Here is an 18,931-nt window from a genome sequence, read left to right on the forward strand (position 1 = left end):
TAAGCAATCTAAAAAAGTGTTCTACGCAGTAAACAGCTTGACCAAAAATAATAATAATTTAATACTGAAGATTTGTGCCTTCATTAGATTATGACAAATTTAAGTGCAACTGAAAAATTAGAACAAATACAACCAATGCAAGAGACTGATATATCTAGAAATGGGTGTGAGGGGCAGTGGAAAATAGAATACAAACAATTTAAACACGGTGAAGTTACTCTTATTTCATAAATACTATCAAGATGTTTATAAGAAATTTGGACTTTATGTTAAAGATCCCCGTTATAAAATATATGACAATGTAAGCAAATGAGAGATTAGATGAAATACATGGAACCACCAGCAACTTGGTACTTAAAATAGAAGAGCATACCACGTTCATCTGAATACTCCACTTCCTGCAAGAAGTTTAAATATTCAAGACACTGTAGATTTTTCTAATATAACAATAAACATACAAGAGAGACACAGCTAAGGTGAATCAATGGTTTCTCCCAAGTTAGTTGACAGCATGTGCAATTGTTAGATAAAAGTTACAGCCCTAAAACAGGAATCTTTATTCAATTGTGAATTTGAACATTATATAATTTTGTAATATCCCCAATTTTGATTTTTCATTTAATAGGATTAATGGAGTTGATTGGGGCAGTGCTAAGCCTAGCACAATTTTGTAATCTGCGCATTGGAGACATTTTGGGTACATGGAACTTAGGAGAAATTGAAAATTCCAACCTTATTGGAATGTGGGGGCCACCCCTCATGGAATACGCACCCCTTGGAGGAAAAATCAATTGTGTGGGAAGGGGGTCAAAATAGTTAGCTAAAGGACCCACAAGGAAAGGTGAGGTAACAATTATAAATAGTGAGTTGAAGGCAGCATAGAGTACCTTTTGATAATTTGTCATTTTACACATTGTTGCTCAGGTTGTTCAACTAAGTCACGGGTGTTGTTTAGCACTAGAGGTTTCCAAGGGGAAATCTCACCCTCTTCTTGGGTGGACCACGAGTGCCACCCTAGGGAGGCAAATTTTGCTCATGTTTGGTAGTTGGGACGATACCACGCAGTAGCACGAGTTTTTGGCATCAGTGGGACGTAAAAAAGGGAGCTACGCAAGGCTTGGAGAGGTATTGTGATGGAGGAAGGAGACTTGTTGTTGTTGGGCTATTTCCTCAGACAAATACTTGTCGGAAAGAGGGAATTTCCAGGAGCAGTGATGCCTACCTCAGCAGAACGAATTGGTGTGGCTGGGCCCGTGTCATTTTTCCCCAGGACTGCATAGGGGGTTGTGGAGCTGTTTGTGGGGAGGCTCGGTGAATGGGATTGAGTAGCTGGGATTCTTTGGGATTTGATTGGAGAGGAATTGGAGGAGATTCCCTAGCCTTTGAGGAGCAGAAAACACTCCAATTATCACAGATGACATCTTACAGCAGTAGAGGAGGGCCAAGCATTTTGGGGTCAATTTTGGAGCATCAAAACTAGGACAAACTCTTTCCAAGTTTTTATGGGTTTATTGAGGAGAGGCAAAGATTAATTTGGCAGAATTTTCTGAGCAGTCTAGATGGCTCAAATAGAGGTCTCTTTCCAGCGAAAAGTGCAGATTTCAAGGGCAACGCAGAGCATAAAGGAGAAGTCACTTCCCATCATCCGGGAACCTTGTTTTCTCACCTGGGATTTATCTAGGTTGCCTTTGGCAAGCCCAGGTGCACTTGTTCTTACCCATTGTACTCCTACCATGATTTAAATAAAATGGCTCAGCTTCTTTGGGGATCAATTGTTAATGTGTTGATATTTTGCGGTGTTTTGATTTTCAGCTGCATGTAAGAAATTTATGGTTATTATTACTTAATATTTCCATTACGAATATTACAGTGGTATCAGAGCCATGATCTTGGCCATGATGTGCATGTATACACAGTGACGAGTTAAACCATAGATGACCCATGGCTCAAGGGGGGTTTAATATGCAAGAATTATTGAGCTAGTTGATGAAGGTGTTGGACCAAATCTATCCTCTTCCTCACAGAAGAGACACTAAAGTTGCACAGGCTATGGGGGTGCATCCATATACACAGGATTGTGGGGAGCAAGTAGATACACCCAGTGTGACACAGGGTTCACCCATTTTGGAGACTCCCTTGACTATGTCGGTTGACATCTTAACGGAGAGAGTAGAGCATAACCCAGTAATGCCATCCGTTGAGGTGGTGACCGGGGTCGTGTCCAAGTTTTTGGGTGATAACAGCACACAACAGATGGGTGAGGTGCCAAGAGACTTATCCACACTTGATGAAGCACCATGAGATACAGAGGTATTGGACGATGGTCGCACACAGTGGTATCATCAGTTTCAAGCCAACCTTCTAGCGTTAAAAAGGAAGGCCATGTCAGTACGAGATGCTATTCTGCGGTAGAACAAGGAGCTGGAGGGCATGAGAGTGGTTTGTGCCGAGTCAGCGACCGAGCTGGCTCACATTGGGGAACGGTTGGATTCCCTAATGGTACACTTAGAGGGCATGTCAGAGAATCGGAGCAGCCCTCTTTAGGCATACATAAATGGGGTTAGCAGCACTATTGGGTCACATTGCCCATTGGAGAGAGAGACGTAGCTACCTAGTCAAATCTCATGTGTTGATCTGGATAGCAGGATGAGACGACCCGAGTTGCACAGGGTGCAACATCTGCATGTCAGGGTTGTTCTATGTGCGGGAGTTCATGCATTCGATCCTTCTCTTCGGGTTGGATGGCGAGAGATTCTGAGTTGGTACCCGGTGGAGTGGGCTATGGAGATGGTGGTGGACCTGGGTGTAGCTCAGCAGGAGCTTCTAGGCACTAGGGATACCGGAAGCCCAAACTGGCATTGGGATCCGGGTGGGACTACCTATCATTTCCCAGGTATGCCAGTTGACTACAACCTGGATGGTATAGTTGACCTAGCAGTTGAGCGTGCACATTCGCTAGGGGAGTTTCGGTCAGCACCAGTGGCCAACTAGTTTATGGACAGACTCCTTGGGTTGTCTTGGTATGACGATTGTACACAAGATCACAGGATGATCAGCATACTCTGGCAAGAGTTTGTCAGAGGAGGTGGCATTGGAAGGCCACCAAACGGTGCCTTGTATGGAGCTAGGGATTCTTCACATTTGTGTGGGGCACAGAGGATGCAGGGGAGCAGAGTAGTGGTGGCATCGCTATTGACACATAGGGAGATTCACTTCTTGAGTCCCTCAACGAGATTCACTTCTTGGGTCCCTTAGAGTGGAGATCCATTCATCAAAGGGTATGGTGATGCGATGGTGGAGGTGATGATACCGATCGAGTGTGGACCGACACGTAGGGACACCGCAGGCCATCACATCCAGGGATGTGTGGGAGCATCTAGCATTAAGTAGTGGTGTGTCGTAGTGTGTTGGATTCCGTTGTGGAGGAGGAATGTCTTACATCATATTGAGTACATGCAGGGAGTGACGAGTGCCTTGACACGGATAAGGCACGGGATGGTACAGGATGGTATAGCGGTAGTCGGGGATATCCTATGGTGTACAGGGACAGACTGCGGCATACAGTGGCATGCCGAGTGTGGTGGTATCTGGTGCTATGAAGTGGCATATGGTGCGGACAACGGGCGCTTGGAGCGTTGCCTCCAATGAGACTTGTGGACGGGGACATTAGGTGTACCGTTAGGTGCAGCTCACCCGGGATTGATGAGGACACTGTTGAGCTCCTTTGGACGCCATGTTCAGCGGAGACAAGTCTTCGACTAGTTTATCAACAGATCCAAGGTAGAGAGGGGCATCCATAGGGTTATTCTTTAGTACCCCTGCAAACTCTTGATCATACCCATGGAAACCTACCCACCCATCACTCTCCAGTGTTGCTTACGGTCGTAGGGCTTTCAGTTGTTGCCCCTTGATGCTCTTCATTCACGCAGCGGGACATGGGGGGACCACCCTAAGCAGTTGGATGAGACACCGCGTGTCATGGGCGGGAGGAGACTCTCTAGTTGAGACGTTTGGTGGAGGCACGAGCTGACGAATTCAGGCTTAGGGACAACGTGGTTTATTGTTTAAGTAGCATAGGTTCCACTCTTGGGCTCACACATGGGGAGTCGATTGCGAGGACACTACATGATGCACTTCTAGCGAGACAGTCTGAGGTGTCGCAAGAGCTTGAGAGACGGTGGATGGTAGACTTCATCTACAGGAGGGTACCCAGACTCCAAGCAGTGTCCAAGTGTATCATCAGGAGTTGGGATAGCAATTTGACTATGTGGACTAGCAGGTTGGCATCTGTGGGACATACTGCTAATCAATGTTGAAAATATCGGTATCAGCAAATATCGACGAGGGTCCAGAAAATATCTTATCGGCAATATTGGCAAAATATCGAAAAATATCGGCAAGCATAAAAAATACATAATATATTCATTTTTTTCAGATTTTTAAACATATAAAGTAATAACAGCATGAAATAAAAACATTGGCACATAAATATGAAGAAAGCACTGATATATATGATGTCAAATAGAAATGATACATCAAAGGCGATACCAAATCCTGTTGATCCCTGATAATTGTCCATTCAAGGACTCAAATGTGGAGAACCAATACAAAATAACATCACATATATAAAAGTATCTCACCATCATGAGTTATATGTAGCATAACAAATAAAACTAGCAGCTATCTATCTGAAATCACTGCCCTCTTCCCCTTTTACGGGAAAACATGATGGGTTGTTTGCCAGGCCTGCCCCTAGTAGTAGAAAGCCCTGACCCTGCCTCTGCACCTAATGTCAAATAATGAGTGCTAGGTATGGGGCTATGCTCTCCTATATCTATAGCAGATGGTGTTGATGTTGATGCTCCCATAGTGTCCTCCTCCTCCTCCTCCTCCGAGTGTTGCTGCTCCTCCGAGTCCTCCTCCTCTTGCTGCCCCTGTTCTAATGGATCATCTGCAACTGGCTCCAACCATGAAGATGACTCCTCCAAGATGGGCTCCTCAGACTCCACCCTCCACTGAGACAATACATCAATATCGTCCAAGGAAATGGCATTTGGATCCATTGGTGATTCTATTTGCCTCACTCAAAGTCGGATGTTGTAATGCACATATACTAAATCATTGAGGCGTGCGAACTCCAACCTGTAAGAGTGTCGAAAAAAACTAATGAGTCTTGACTCTTGACTCTTGAGTCTTGACACTTGAAAGTTGAAGGTCATAAATTAAAAATTAAAAATTACAATAAGTGTAATTGCTCAACTGAAGGATGGAGCTCAAAGTTATACCTGTTGCGCTTTTTTGCGTGTATTTTCTCAAATACACTCCAATTGCGTTCACACCCTAAAGAGCTACATGTTTGACTCAAGATTCGTATAGCCAATTTCTGCAAATTTGGTGCCCTTGCACCATAGCTTCACCACCAAATATCTACAACAAAATAATGAAATAAAAAATTCAAAAACTTAAAACATAATTAAACTTTCAAATAAAAGTTACATAACTGAATTTAAAAAAAATAGAATTATAAGTAAGGAAATTCTAAATTGAAAAGTCTAATTTTTAATGAGTGATGACTTGTGACTTACGTGGCATGAAGAGGGTCCTTTCCCTAATAGCATCATCAAAGCCAAATAGGCCAACACAATCCCGATAATACTGTATCTCGCGATTAATTTTGCTACGAAGCTCAAGATCAGGTACCATCCTCTGAATACAGGAATGGAGCCCTTCCATCACCTCGCCATTAAAATCAAAATCGCATTTGTATGAAAATGCGGGGTTGAGGAAGAGTGCTACTGCATGAATGGGTCGATGAAGCATCCCTGTCCACCGATTATCAATCACATCCCATAACATCATCTACCTATCAAGGCCAACAGAACCCTCGTCTACATAATAAGAACGAATGGCCTCCTTGGTCCTATCCATGCCCTCATACAAATAAGCCATTGCAGGCTTCTCTCCATCCACCAATCTGAGAACCTTTACTATAGCTTCACTAACTGCGCATGCTTCTTCTACTCCACACCAAAACGTCTCAGAGTACACCATTTTTGCAATGGCTTTCCTGACCTGTCTCCTGTTGTATCTACAATTACGCCAATCATCAGACATTTGCTTCAACTCGAACTGACATCGAAGCAAGACTGAAGAGTAATAAAGTTTGTGGCAAAACGTGTGATCGCAGGACGCCGCAACTCCTTGTTTCTAGTGAACCTCCTCATGAGGCTAAGAACAGAAGCATGGTTATAAATAAACTTGGGGACGCTCCTAGCCATATCAACCACCTCCTTGATGAAGGAGAGTTTCCCCATATCCTCAAGCAACAAATCGAGACAATGTGCTGCACACAGAGTCCAGAACAATGTTAGATGCCTCTCCATAAGCATCTTGCCGGCAGACACATAATTAGCTGCATTGTTTGTTATGACTTGCACCACATTCTGCACACCAATCTCCCGAATGAACCCATCTAACAACTCACATATTGTTGCATCTTTGATATTGTCTGATGCATCCAACGATTTAATAAACATGGTACCTTTAGGACAATGTACCAAGAAATTTAGAAGGGTCCTACCCTTCCTATCTGTCCAACCATCAGACATCACTGTGCATCCAATAACTTCCCATGTCTTTTTCAACTCCACCAATCTAGAGTTGATGTCCTGCTTTTCTGCTTGAAGAATTGGCCCCCGCAACTCCTCATATGTGGCACTTTTGTACCCTGGGCCCACAACAACAATAGCATCACACATTGGCTGCCAAAATGGATTGGTTGTGGTGATGCTGAGAGGTAAGTCGCTCCAGAAAATACACCTCCCCATGACTCTATCTGCTTCTTGCTTCTCCTTCTTTTTAACAAGCGATTTTATGCCAGGTTGTGCTCCAGGTCCTATTCGTAGAACAAAAAATGATGACCTCGCACTAGCAGTAGTAGGTGAGGATGTGCCAGCTGTGGAGCCCCTCCCACTACCGTCAACATCAAAATCAGGAGAAGATATCCCGAAAGATCTATCTGCACGTTCAGCCTTGTTTCTTTCTGCCTCTTCCTTCTTTCTGTCTTTTTCATCAATTGCCTCAAGAGCTTTTTGTATAAGCTCTGGACTAGAAACTGTACAAATCCCAACATCATGTCCACTGAGTCTAGCAAGATGGTATTTCAGTCATGTAACCCACCTGTCATCCTAGTCCCACACAATTTGCATGTAAGATATGCACGATTTGTCCCACCATTAGGGTTCCCATACTCCCAAAATGGGTCCAAGGCTTTTGGCATACTTGTATTTTGTAGTGGGCTAACTCAAACCTAGGGCACCAAAAAAAAAATTGGAATTAGTAACTTAATAAGTAATAACCACATCATTTTACAAAACAGTTTTTTTGCTACATTATTTGCAATTTTGCAATGTGAATTGAAAATTCAATGAAAAACCATAAATGACAATAAGAGGGTGTATTTGAAAGTTTAAAAAAAATGCAGTTTGCTCTTGAATGTCAGAGAAATCTGTAACGGAAACACCAAGTAGATAATCATGGCTACATGAATAAACAACACTGTCAATAAGAGGAGGAATACGTTTCACTTCGAAGGCATTACACAACATCCAATATTGAGCACATCATTTCATAAATTCATACATAGAAATAGGAAAACTGTAAACCTACCTCACTGTTCACATTGCACAATAAGAAACTAATTTCTAAGATGAAGAAATTTTATAGAGATGAACCCCTAATATATAATAAATAGCCTCTGCAGCTATGAACTCAAAAAAAATGGAGTTTGCTCTCCAAATATGGAGAAAACTTGAAAAGTTAAAAACTTAAAACCCTTGCATTTGCTCATGGGCATGAAAATCTTTTCAAATGGAAAAAAAAAACAAGCAAAATGATTGTAGGCAAATAGGCAAGCAAGAACAATCCTAAAACTAACAAAAAATTCATTAACATAGGGGTTTATTTGAACATACCTGTTAATGGAAGAAATGAAATTGTCTCACTATTCTTGAAGCTTAGGTCAACGAAATCTTTGTTGTTGGTGGCGATAATAGCTATGCAACACTCAAACCCTCCTTGGCAGCAAGCACATAGCTCTCCCCTTCCTTTTCCAGCAATCAAAAATGAAAATGGTTGATAAAAAACCAAAATCGGAATTTTATAACCCACGCGGATTTTTTCTACTGTCTCCCAACAATATATTGGATCGTCACGCGATATTTTGCCGAAATATCGGCGATATTTCGTAAATATCGCGATATTTTGCCGAAATATCGGCGATATTTCGTAAATATCGCGATATTTTCTCAGCGATATTTCGGCTCGCTAAAAATATCGCTATATTTACGAATATCGCCGATATTTCGGCGATATTATCAACACTGCTCCTAATACTTAGGGTCCACCCATGGGATACATACAGGGGTCAGCGATGAGGACCAAGTGGGTTCTAGCAGGTAGCAGCGCTACGCAGCGACATCCAATGAGGAGTGGGAGTTATGAGCTCTCAGTATGGTTGGGGGATACAGGGATCGGTTGGCGGGTGGATCACTCCACTTTGTGATGTGCAGGGTCATAGCGGAGGGTGATGTAGTTCACCTTGAGTTTGACACATGGGGGATCACTGAGACCTCCACCGCATGGCGAGGCAGACTTATCCTGTTGTTTCTAAGGGTCGAGATTGGCAGTGGAGGGGTAGACATTGGCATCATGGAGATGCCGACCATGATGAGCTTGGCCTTCACAGATTATCCGCCACCAGGCCCCAAGAGAGGAGGATATAGCGAGCACACGATGGGGAGTATGTCATAGTCAGAGTAGCGCAACATCAGCATGGTGACACCTCTTTGAGATTAGCTGGGTACCAGAGCATTACAAGTCTTCACAGCTCAATAACCTTTAGGGATGAGTTGGCTACTACAGGGGGATCTCAAGCAGATCTTCCATTGGGCTTTAACGAGTCACTAATGGAGTGGGGAAATTCATTAGCATGGCAGGTTGGTCACCATGATGATATCAGGAGAAGCTCATGTGAGCGAGATGCTATCTCTACAATGATTGGGTGGTATCTTCAAGAGTTTACTATTGGAGTGCATGGGATGGACTACGTGATGGGGCAGCTTCACGAGCAGTTGGGCATAGTGCCACATTATCTTGATCCCCTTCTCATTGATGGTATGCAGAGGGCTTCTGGTACTTCTAGGGCAGGATAGTGAGTAGAGCAAGGGGAGCTTCATGTTGGACAGGATGGCTTGGGATCCTGGTATCGAGGGATTCCTTCATGTCAGGACAGTGCAGAATTCAGGGACGATTCACTGGTGCATCTGGGACCCTCGAACATTTTGCAGTAACAATGGGGATCAATAGCGAGAGAGGATGCTTGTTCAGGCATTGCTTGAGGTCAAGCAATTTTTGATAGGGAGGACTGTAATATCCCCAATTTTGATTTTTCATTTAATAGGATTAACGGAGTTTATTGGGGCAGTGCTAAGCCTAGCACAATTTTGTAATCTGAGCATTGGAGACATTTTGGGTACATGGGACTTAGGAGAAATTGAAAATTCCAACCTTAGTGGAATGTGGGGGCCACCCCTCATGGAATACACAACCCTTGGAGGAAAAATCAATTGTGTAGGAAGGGGGTCGAAACAGTTGGCTAAGGGAGCCACAAGGAAAGGTGAGGTAACAATTATAAATAAGGGGTTGAACGCAGCATAGAGCACCTTTCAATAATTTGTCATTTTACACATTGTTGCTCAAGTTGTTCAACTGAGTCATAGGTGTTGTTTAGCACCAGAGGTTTTCAAGGGAAAATCTCACCCTATTCTTCGGTGGACCACGAGTGCCACCCTAGGAAGGAAAATTTTGCTCATCTTTGGTAGCTGGGAGGATACCAAACAGTAGCACGAGTTTTTGGCATCAGTGGGATGCAGAAAAGGGAGTTGCTACGCAAGGCTTGGAGAGGTATTGTGCCTGAGGGAAGAGATTTGTTATTGTTGGGTTAATTCCTCACAAAAATACTTGTCAGAAGGTGGGAATTTCCAAGGGAAGTGGTGCCTATCTCAGCAAAACAAATTGGTGTGGTTGGGCCTACGTCATTTTTCCCCAGGGCTGCACAGGGGGTCGTTGAGTTGTTTGTGGGGAGGCTCGGTGAGTGGGATTAAGGAGCTGGGATTGTTTGGGATTTAATTGGAGAGGAATTGGAGGAGACTTCCTAGCCTTTGACGAGCAGAAAACGCTCCAACTATCACAGATGACATTTCCAGCAGTACATGAAGGCCAAGCATTTTGGGGTCAACTTTGGAGCGTCAAACTAGGACAAAACCTTCCTGGGTTTCTCTGGGTTTATTGAGGAGAGGCCAAGATTAATTTAGCAGAATTTTTTGACCGGGCTAGAGGGCTCAAACAGAGGTCTCTTTCAGGGTTGTAGGGGATAGTATGTCCAAGGTACACCCTTCTAATGGGGGTGGCAAGTGACAAATAAGCGAGACGGAATAGGGAATGAGAGGGGCATCCCTGGGCCACATAATGGGGCATAAGGGTAGCTAAATAAGGGGAAGCCCACACCTGTGTATATAATGTATAGGAGGGAGCAGTCGTGGTACATGAGGTGCCTTGGCCTTGATTTTTTAAACCTTCTTTATATGCCTTTTGCCTTTTAAGAATTCTCTTTAATTAACTACTCAAGGCTCAAAGGACAAGAGCATGATGTGTAAGATATAGCAGTGACTACCCCCTTTTAGGTAGGGCAGTTCATTGCCCTCTAGGGGTTAGGGCAATCATGGGTTCCTGAATGATAGACGAGGCTCATCTAGAGCCTATGGAACCAGGGTGATGGCCATGGATTAGGGTAGAGCTCATGCAATGGCTTTTGCCCACGTGCTAATTATTTTTGTCCTGACCATCTTTTGCATTTTGTGGTACAATTTCCTGTTAAACGAGGTTAATTATGCTTTTCTCTTTTTCTTTTAATTGCTTCAACCTCTCGGGCATCATTCTAGGCCTGACCTAAGGTGGCAAAAAGGGGGTAGGGAGGCTAACCCTATGTGGACCCAGAATGGGAATGTGGACCCAGGTGGCAGAAATGATAAACGGGGGTATAGTGAGTGGAAAGGGAGTAATACGTGTGGGTAAAGGAGCGAGACCACGCACCCAAAGTCGGGGTTTCCCAAGTAGTACCTGTTAGCTCTGCTACATACTTCAGCTTTGGAGGACCAAATACCAGCTTGGCCATGTGTTTATGCTCAGAAAGGGGTGCTTGGAGCAATCTTCTCCTCCTTCCTTCTTCCCCGTATTCTCCTTACACTCATCAATCCCATTACCCTTGTTTTTCCCCTTGCGATGCGATCTGATCGCAATCGCACAATAACCCCGCTGCCTCCTTTCGCTCCTTGTCTTCTGCCGCTGCGATATTGCGATGCGATCTGATCGCTATCGCATATCGCATCCATATGTGTTTTAAATTACGCCCCGTGTCTTCTCCGCTGCGATATTGCGATGCGATCTGATCGCTATCGCAAATCGCACCCATGTGTGTTAAGGCTACGCCTCCCTGTCATCCGTCGACGCGATATCGCGATCGCAGTCTTAGCCGTCCGATCATCCCTGCCCATGATCCGACGGTCCTCGTTCTTCCCGCACATATGCCTCCTGATAACCCTCATACGCCGATCTCCGCCGTTCAATTCGCCAGATCCGACGGCCCTGGTTGCTCCATCCTCGTCACCTCCCGATAGCTTCTTCCGATGTGATCTCCGCCGTTCATCTGTGGATCCGACGGCCATTATTTATTCTCGCCCTGTGCACGCCTCCGCCATACTGTCTTTACGCCTTTAACCTGTTTTATGTTCCCGAAGGAGGAAGAAGGCCAGATCCAGCACTTTGCGCCATTACTCCTCACCAACTGCATTTAAAGAAGAGAATGGCCGAAGGACAAGCAGGACGCCCTCGAGCAGTTCAACTATTTATCAGTGTGAGGCATGTTCCATATTATATGCCACCTACTCAAGAAGGACAACAGAACATCCGAGAAGGTCAAATTCATTTGCAGACACAGTCAGATTGCAGCAGAGACCCATATCTGAATGTAAATGTGGTTGGTGGTCCATTAAAACACCTCCACACATAGCTTAGCAGAGCAATTTTGTAAACTGATTCTATATATACTCAAAAAAAGATGTAATGAGGGGAGGAATGTGAGGTGAGTGTTAGTGTGTTGTAAAGCTTCAACTTCTGGAGATTGTAACTACTTTGAGACCTGCAGCTTCTGGTCTTCATTTCCAACTAATACAAGCTTCTTTTGCTGTCATTTGCTTACTTTTCACTTCTTCTTGTTCCAGGCTGTCCCTGTCTTGCATTAATTCATGAGCTGTGAATGTTTAGCATCAGAGGGGCTGTCATCCCACCTCTGTGTTAGGGTTTAGCATGTATCGTTGAATTTGCTTGCAGGTTTCTGTTATTTTAATGCCAGAGAGCTGTCATCCTGTCTGTGTATTAGAAAACAGATTTACAGACCTTTTAACTGGTTGCATCCGGCCATCGCAGGGTCCTGTGCATCTGCTGGTGTGGTCAGTCTTCTCCATTATCACCTTATTCTAAACCTGTGAGTAAGTGGTGGTTAAAAGCCTTGTAGTTTGGGGGTGTTCACCCATGTCTGGGGCCAATCATAGTAGGAGTGGTTATCTGGCTTGAATATACAGCATTTCTTTCATTCATCCATCATTTTATCCAACATTTTGTTGAATTTATAATGTTCCCGAGCATCATTGATATACAACCTAGGTGAGTTTCTTGGGGTGTTAACAGTACTACCCTAGAACCAAATATTCAATAAAGGAGATCCCACGAGACTAAGATCCAAGGGTAACAACCAAAAGAGATCAAGGAGACAAGAGTTGTCATGTCCCCATTTTTATTCTTCTTCATAGTACAGCCAGGGTGGATTTCTAGGATAGGGGATGGCCAGGTCAGTGGAGCAGGTTTATGTCATCCGGGATCCCGATGGAGTTTTAAGGAGTTTTTGTGGGATTTGATGGCATTCGCTCAGCATATTCCATCAACAACGCAGTTTGTCTTTCGCTCCATTGCATTCCGACAACTTTCAAAAATCAACATTATTATTGGGCATAACTTAATTAATTATGCTCGAGGTGGCATTCCAAGGAGATTAATTGATGGAACACCTCAGTGTAATAGCTCGTTGGAACCGGAACAAGAAGATCTATATGATGGGACTTTTGGATGGGAGTTTTAGTGACCTGAGGAGACATGGTGGCCAATTTACCCTTTTCCCGCATTAAAAAGAATATTTTAATTAAAAAAAAAAAGAGGGAAAAGTGCTCCATGATTAAAGTAATAATAAAATAGAAGATTCTAGAGGGGTCCATCAAATCAATAAAAGAGGAGGAGGAGGCCATTGGAGGAAAGGTTGGTTTTGACATTGTTTCTCGTATGTGAGGTTAAGAACCCAATTCTCTACTCTAGCAGTAGCCCCAGGACGAAACCCTCAGGTGATTCAATGAGAGTAGCTGAGCACCCATCTCTTTCCTTGGTGAATCCATTCAGGGTTCACAAGTTGCAGTGTATTGTTTTTCAGTTGTTTGGAGGCCGATTTGTGGCATTGTTCTAGATCTGTTTGAGGCCAGATTATCTCAGCTATATGGGTTGTATGTGCATGTAAAACCTTGGTTTATCTAATATAATAAAGCTAAGTATTTTTCTGTTCATGGTATTATGGGATTGAAATGCTTTCTTTGCTTAATTTTACATGGCAATCTTCCATTAAATGCATGATTAGTTTTATGTGAAGTGCATGTTCCAAATTTTATGCATTTGGGACATTACAAGAGTACAAACTACGCCCACTCTTTCCGCCAAATCCTCCCATCAATCCGTACCCAGAAGTATCCATGTTAAGTAAACCCAATACTCAATTATCAAATGAAAAGACATACATTTAGATTCGGGAGACCCACCTTCAAACATACAATCAATACAGGTGGGTGAGGAACCACATGGTTGGGTCAAGTGGCAGAGAAATGGTATGAGCTAGTAGGAGGCATTAAGGGGTTACATGTTGTAGGTTGAGGCTCATCATAGAGAAAAAAATTCTCCTGGGGATATCACCCACAAAGTGGTGGGTAACAGAGTACATACATTCGCTAGGGGAATCTCAGTTAGCACCAATGGCCAACCAGTTTATCGATAGACTCCCTAGGTCATTTTGGTATGATGGTTGTACATGGGATCACAGGATGATCACCATACTCTGGCAAGAGTTTCTTGGAGGAGGTGGCATTAGCAGGCCACCAAACAGTACCTTGTTTGGGACTAGGGACTCTCTATGCTTAGAGCAATTTATTTCAATTTTCATAGTTAGCTCAATATCTTTCCCAGATTAGCAATCACATGAGCATTAAAGTAAATTGCAGATAGAACATGAACATAGATCGCATAGGACAAGCCAAGACAAGAGGACACAAGATGTGGTGCTAGCCAGGGACAAACCCCAATGTGTGGAAACCCTTGATCAATTCTTCTTATATGTTCTTCAATAGTTCAGCAAAGAGAGAGAGAGGGTACATTTACAATAGAAGTCAACACTTTGACATATCTAGATAAGAGCATAGATCATGTCTAAGAAGATGATACATGAGATCAGTTGAAGACATGCTACTTCAACTGATTCTCCAAGGTGACTCCTTCACCTATCATTGTGCTACATCTCGTCATCATGCTGCACCATGCTGCACCCATCATCATAATGTTGGACCTCATGATCATGTTGTACACATCATACTGCTGCACCTTATGCTGCATTGTTGTCCCATGTCTCATGTGCTTGCAACACCATGCTTGCCACTACTGTCCATGTTGTCCATGCTTGTCATGCTACACCATGCTTGCCATGTTGTCCATGCTTGCCATGCTGCACCATGTTGTCCATGCTTGCCATGTTGTCCATGCTTTGCCTTAGCATTCCTTTGTTATCCCATTTACTAGCACATGTCATAGCTGTTGCATTGCTTGCCACTACTATTCATGCCTGCTATGCTTGCCATGTTTGCCATGATGTCCATGCTATGTTGTCCATGTTGTTGGTGACATAGCCATTCTTTTTGTCCCATTGTTTAGCTATTGTCCCATCATAGCTTGTTTACCTTGCTGCTGTCCCTTGTGTCTTAGCATACCTTGCTGTCCCATTTACTAGCACATGTCATAGCTGCTGCATCGCTTGCCACTGTTGTTCATGCCTGTCATGTTTTCCATGTTGTCCATGCTATGTTGTCCATGTTGTTGATGACATAGCCATTCTTGCTGTCCCATTGTTTAGCTGTTGTCCCATCACAGCTTGTTTACTTTGCTGTTGTCCCTTGTAGGAGTATAGGGCTAACACCAGCACCTATACTCACCCAACAACCCATAGATTAGGGCTCTAACTCCTTGTGCAATCCGTTGTCCCAAATAGCCTCGATAGAACTCGCTGTCACCTAAATCAACATATATCCTTCATGCTATAATACTAGGTTTAGCCTTCTGATTAGGGCCTCACAAACTGCGGTTAGGAGGGTTGTGTATTAGGGCCTTTTGTGACAGCAATAAGGACCCTTTCTGATCTGCGTATGTATCTTCTTGATAGCAGATTAGGGCACAAAGGGACTACATATAAGGGCAGTTGATTAGGCCTCTAGTAAGGCCTGTGTTTAGGACATAATGGCACTTCTAAGACCACGGATGTGTCTCCTCCTTTAGGACAGCGTTAGGGTCATCATTAGGGCTTCTTGAAACAATTATCTTGGACAGCCCTGAAGCCTCTCCTTGCTGCGCTATAGAAGCCTCCTTTAGGACAGCGTGGGAGCCTCTCTTCGCTGTGATAAGACTCCTCCAAGACTGCGGTTAGGGCATGCTTCCTTGATAGCATTTTAGACTTCTCTTTGACAGCGTCTAGGGCTTCCATTGACAGCTATAGAAACCCTCTCCTTGCTGCTAAAAGAGTGTCCTCTTGACTGCATATAAACATGTGTAGAGCCTTCTCCTTTTGACTACGTCTAGGGCTAGGGCATCTCCTTTAGTCTTCTTTCCTCCAATGTCTAGGGCTTCCACTCCTAGATTTCTCTTCCACTAAAACCCAAGACATGTGGAGAGAAATCAAGATAGAAGTGTGTCGAGAAATGACTGTCAAGTCACCTCTTTTTATACTAAATCGTGGAGCACATGTGTGGGTTATTTGGTTGCTGGCCGACCTTGACGAATTGTCTTATAACACAATTAAATGCATAACTCCATGAATACTTATCGGAATCGGATGATCTTTAGATCAATCCTACACCTCGATGAGTGGGATCTAAGAAAAATATCAGTTGCCATAAATAAATGACCCACATTGAGTTTGGTCCTAGTTTCCAATTTTAACACTCCCTCTCAACTAGGGAGAACTCCATCCATTGATCCATCGGCCAGACTGTACTATCTCTGCCAACTGTGTGTTGCACTGCTCGGCTCTGCTCTGCTGAACCATGAAGAAGAAGAATTGATCGAGAATGTCTCATACCATTCTCTACTGACCTGAAGTCAGTTTCATTGATCCCAGACCAATATCACAAGAGAGTGTCTCAAACCACGCATACTGATCTCAGATCATTGGAGGTCATCCTAGCATAGGGAGTACAGTGGATACAACGATGCATCCATCGATAGTACTACTATGGTCCCTAACCCCATTTCCCTACTCATTGGCCAGATGAGAGGTACTTCCCTATCACCATCTGACTCACATCGAGTAAGGCCCCATAATAAGTAGACCTCTGGTGCTATAGATGAGACATGTCAATTGACATAATCCCCAATGGACCATCCTGCAACTTGATACAAATTGCCAACCCTGAACCCATGAGTAAAAGCATCTTTGGAAATTCTATTTTCAAACACGTACCTTTCCATCGATGAATGCCACCAAGAAACCTTTGACTTCCATTGCTGAAAAGGACACCAGGTTCTTCTTGCGATCAGGTACATAAAGAGATTCTCGTAAATGAATCGAGTTACCCTCATTCAATTGAGGGGTAACATTCCCTACGCCCTTTCCAGGATAGGTGGCATCGACTCCAAGTATAATCCCACGGTTGTTTCCATCTCTACCAAATTAGAGAGCAACCTTCTATCCGATGAAGTGCCTTGAAGCACTACAATCAATAAGCCAGATTTCCAAAGAGTCTGGAGGAGAGGGCCAATACAACATAACGCTTCTTTATCTTATCAGAACCAACATTTGATTCTTCATACCTAGGGTTCCTTGCTTTCTTGAAGAGTCAGCCATTTTCTTAATAACCTGCATTACCTGTCATTCCTCTAATCATTGAAGATGTCCCTCGAATGGTTGTTATCATCATCAAGTGATGTGTCCCTATCATTCGGACACTCCTTTGCATAATGGTTGAACTTATTACAGAAAAGGCATTTGCCTTTCCTTCCACCCTTAGATCCGGACTTCCCATTGAAGTGATCTTTAGGTAGGCCATCAGAATTTTCCACTGCGCCATTCTGATAATATTCTCTGCTTCGACTTCATCCTTGGCGAATTTGAAAAGGGATGAGGAATCCATTGATCCTTTTGTCCTTTCCCAACTGTCTTTGGTGATTGCTCTTTCACTCTTGCTTGGGCTTTGTCTTCACCTCACCTCTGATACCATGTTAATTTTAGGTATGTTCTATGCTTAGAGCAATTTATTTCAATTTTCATAGTTAGCTCAATATCTTTTCCAGATTAGCAATCACATGAGCATTAAAGTAAATTGCAAATAGAACATAAACATAGATCGCAGAAGACAAGTCAAGACAAGAGGACACAAGATGTGGCACTAGCCAGGGACAAACCCCAATGTGAGGAAACCCTTGATCAATTCTTCTTATAGTTCTTCAATAGTTCAGCAAAGAGAAAGAGAGAGTACATTTACTACAGAAATCAACACTTTGACTTATCTAGATAAGAGCATAGATCATCTCTAAAAAGATGATACATGAGATCAGTTGAAGACATGTTGCTTCAACTAATTCTCCAAGGTGACTCCTTCACCTATCATTGCGCTACATCTTGTCATCATGTTGCACCATGCTACACCCATCATCATAATGTTGGACCTCATGATCATGCTGTACACATCATACTGCTGCACCTTATGCTGCACTGTTGTCCCATGTCTCATGTGCTTGCAGCACCATGCTTGCCACTGCTATCCATGTTGTCCATGCTTGTCATGCTGCACCATGCTTGCCATGCTGCACCATACTATCCATGCTTGCCATGTTGTCCATGCTTTGCCTTAGCATTCCTTTGCTGTCCCATTTACTAGCACATGTCATAGTTGCTGCATCGCTTGCCACTGCTGTTCATGCTTGCTATGCTTGCCATGTTTTCCATGTTGTTCATGCTTGCTATGCTTGCCATGTTTGCCATGTTGTCCATGTTGTTGGTGACATAACCACTTTTGCTGTCCCATTGTTTAGCTGTTGTCCCATCACAGCTTGTTTACCTTGCTGCTGTCCCTTGTGTCTTAGCATACCTTGCTGTCCCATTTACTAGCACATGTCATAGCTGCTGCATCACTTGCTACTGTTGTTCATGCTTGCCATGTTTTCCATGCTTTCCGTGTTGTTGGTGACACAGCCATTCTTGTTGTCCCATTGTTTAGCTGCTGTCCCATCACAGCTTGTTTACCTTGCTGTTGTCCATTGTAGGAGTATAGGGCTAACACCAACACCTATACTCACCCAACAACCCATAGATTAGGGCTCTGACTCCTTGTGCAATCCGTTGTCCCAAATAGCCTTGATAGAACTCGATGTCACCTAAATCAACATATATCCTTCATGCTGTAATACTAGGTTCAGCCTTCTGATTAGGGCCTCACAAATTGCGGTTAGGAGGGCTGTGTAT

At 43.6% G+C, this 18,931-nt stretch overlaps 1 protein-coding gene across 4 annotated transcripts in view; it reads right to left on the reverse strand.

Moving 5' to 3' along the window:
- The window catches only part of EMB2247 (protein EMBRYO DEFECTIVE 2247), a 418,314-nt gene that overhangs the window by 291,854 nt on the left and 107,529 nt on the right, over positions 1 to 18,931 (reverse strand). For all 4 annotated transcript variants that reach the window (XM_089378646.1, XM_089378647.1, XM_089378648.1 and 1 more), the window contains exon 9: positions 331 to 398. In XM_089378646.1, coding sequence (XP_089234772.1) covers positions 331 to 398 — 68 coding nt within the window. The remainder of the gene's footprint in view (positions 1 to 330; positions 399 to 18,931) is intronic.

The sequence above is a fragment of the Pinus tabuliformis genome, chromosome J (assembly GCF_031772625.1).
Source record: "Pinus tabuliformis cultivar Carrire ecotype Pingquan chromosome J, CPIR1, whole genome shotgun sequence".
Taxonomy (NCBI): Eukaryota; Viridiplantae; Streptophyta; class Pinopsida; order Pinales; family Pinaceae; genus Pinus; species Pinus tabuliformis.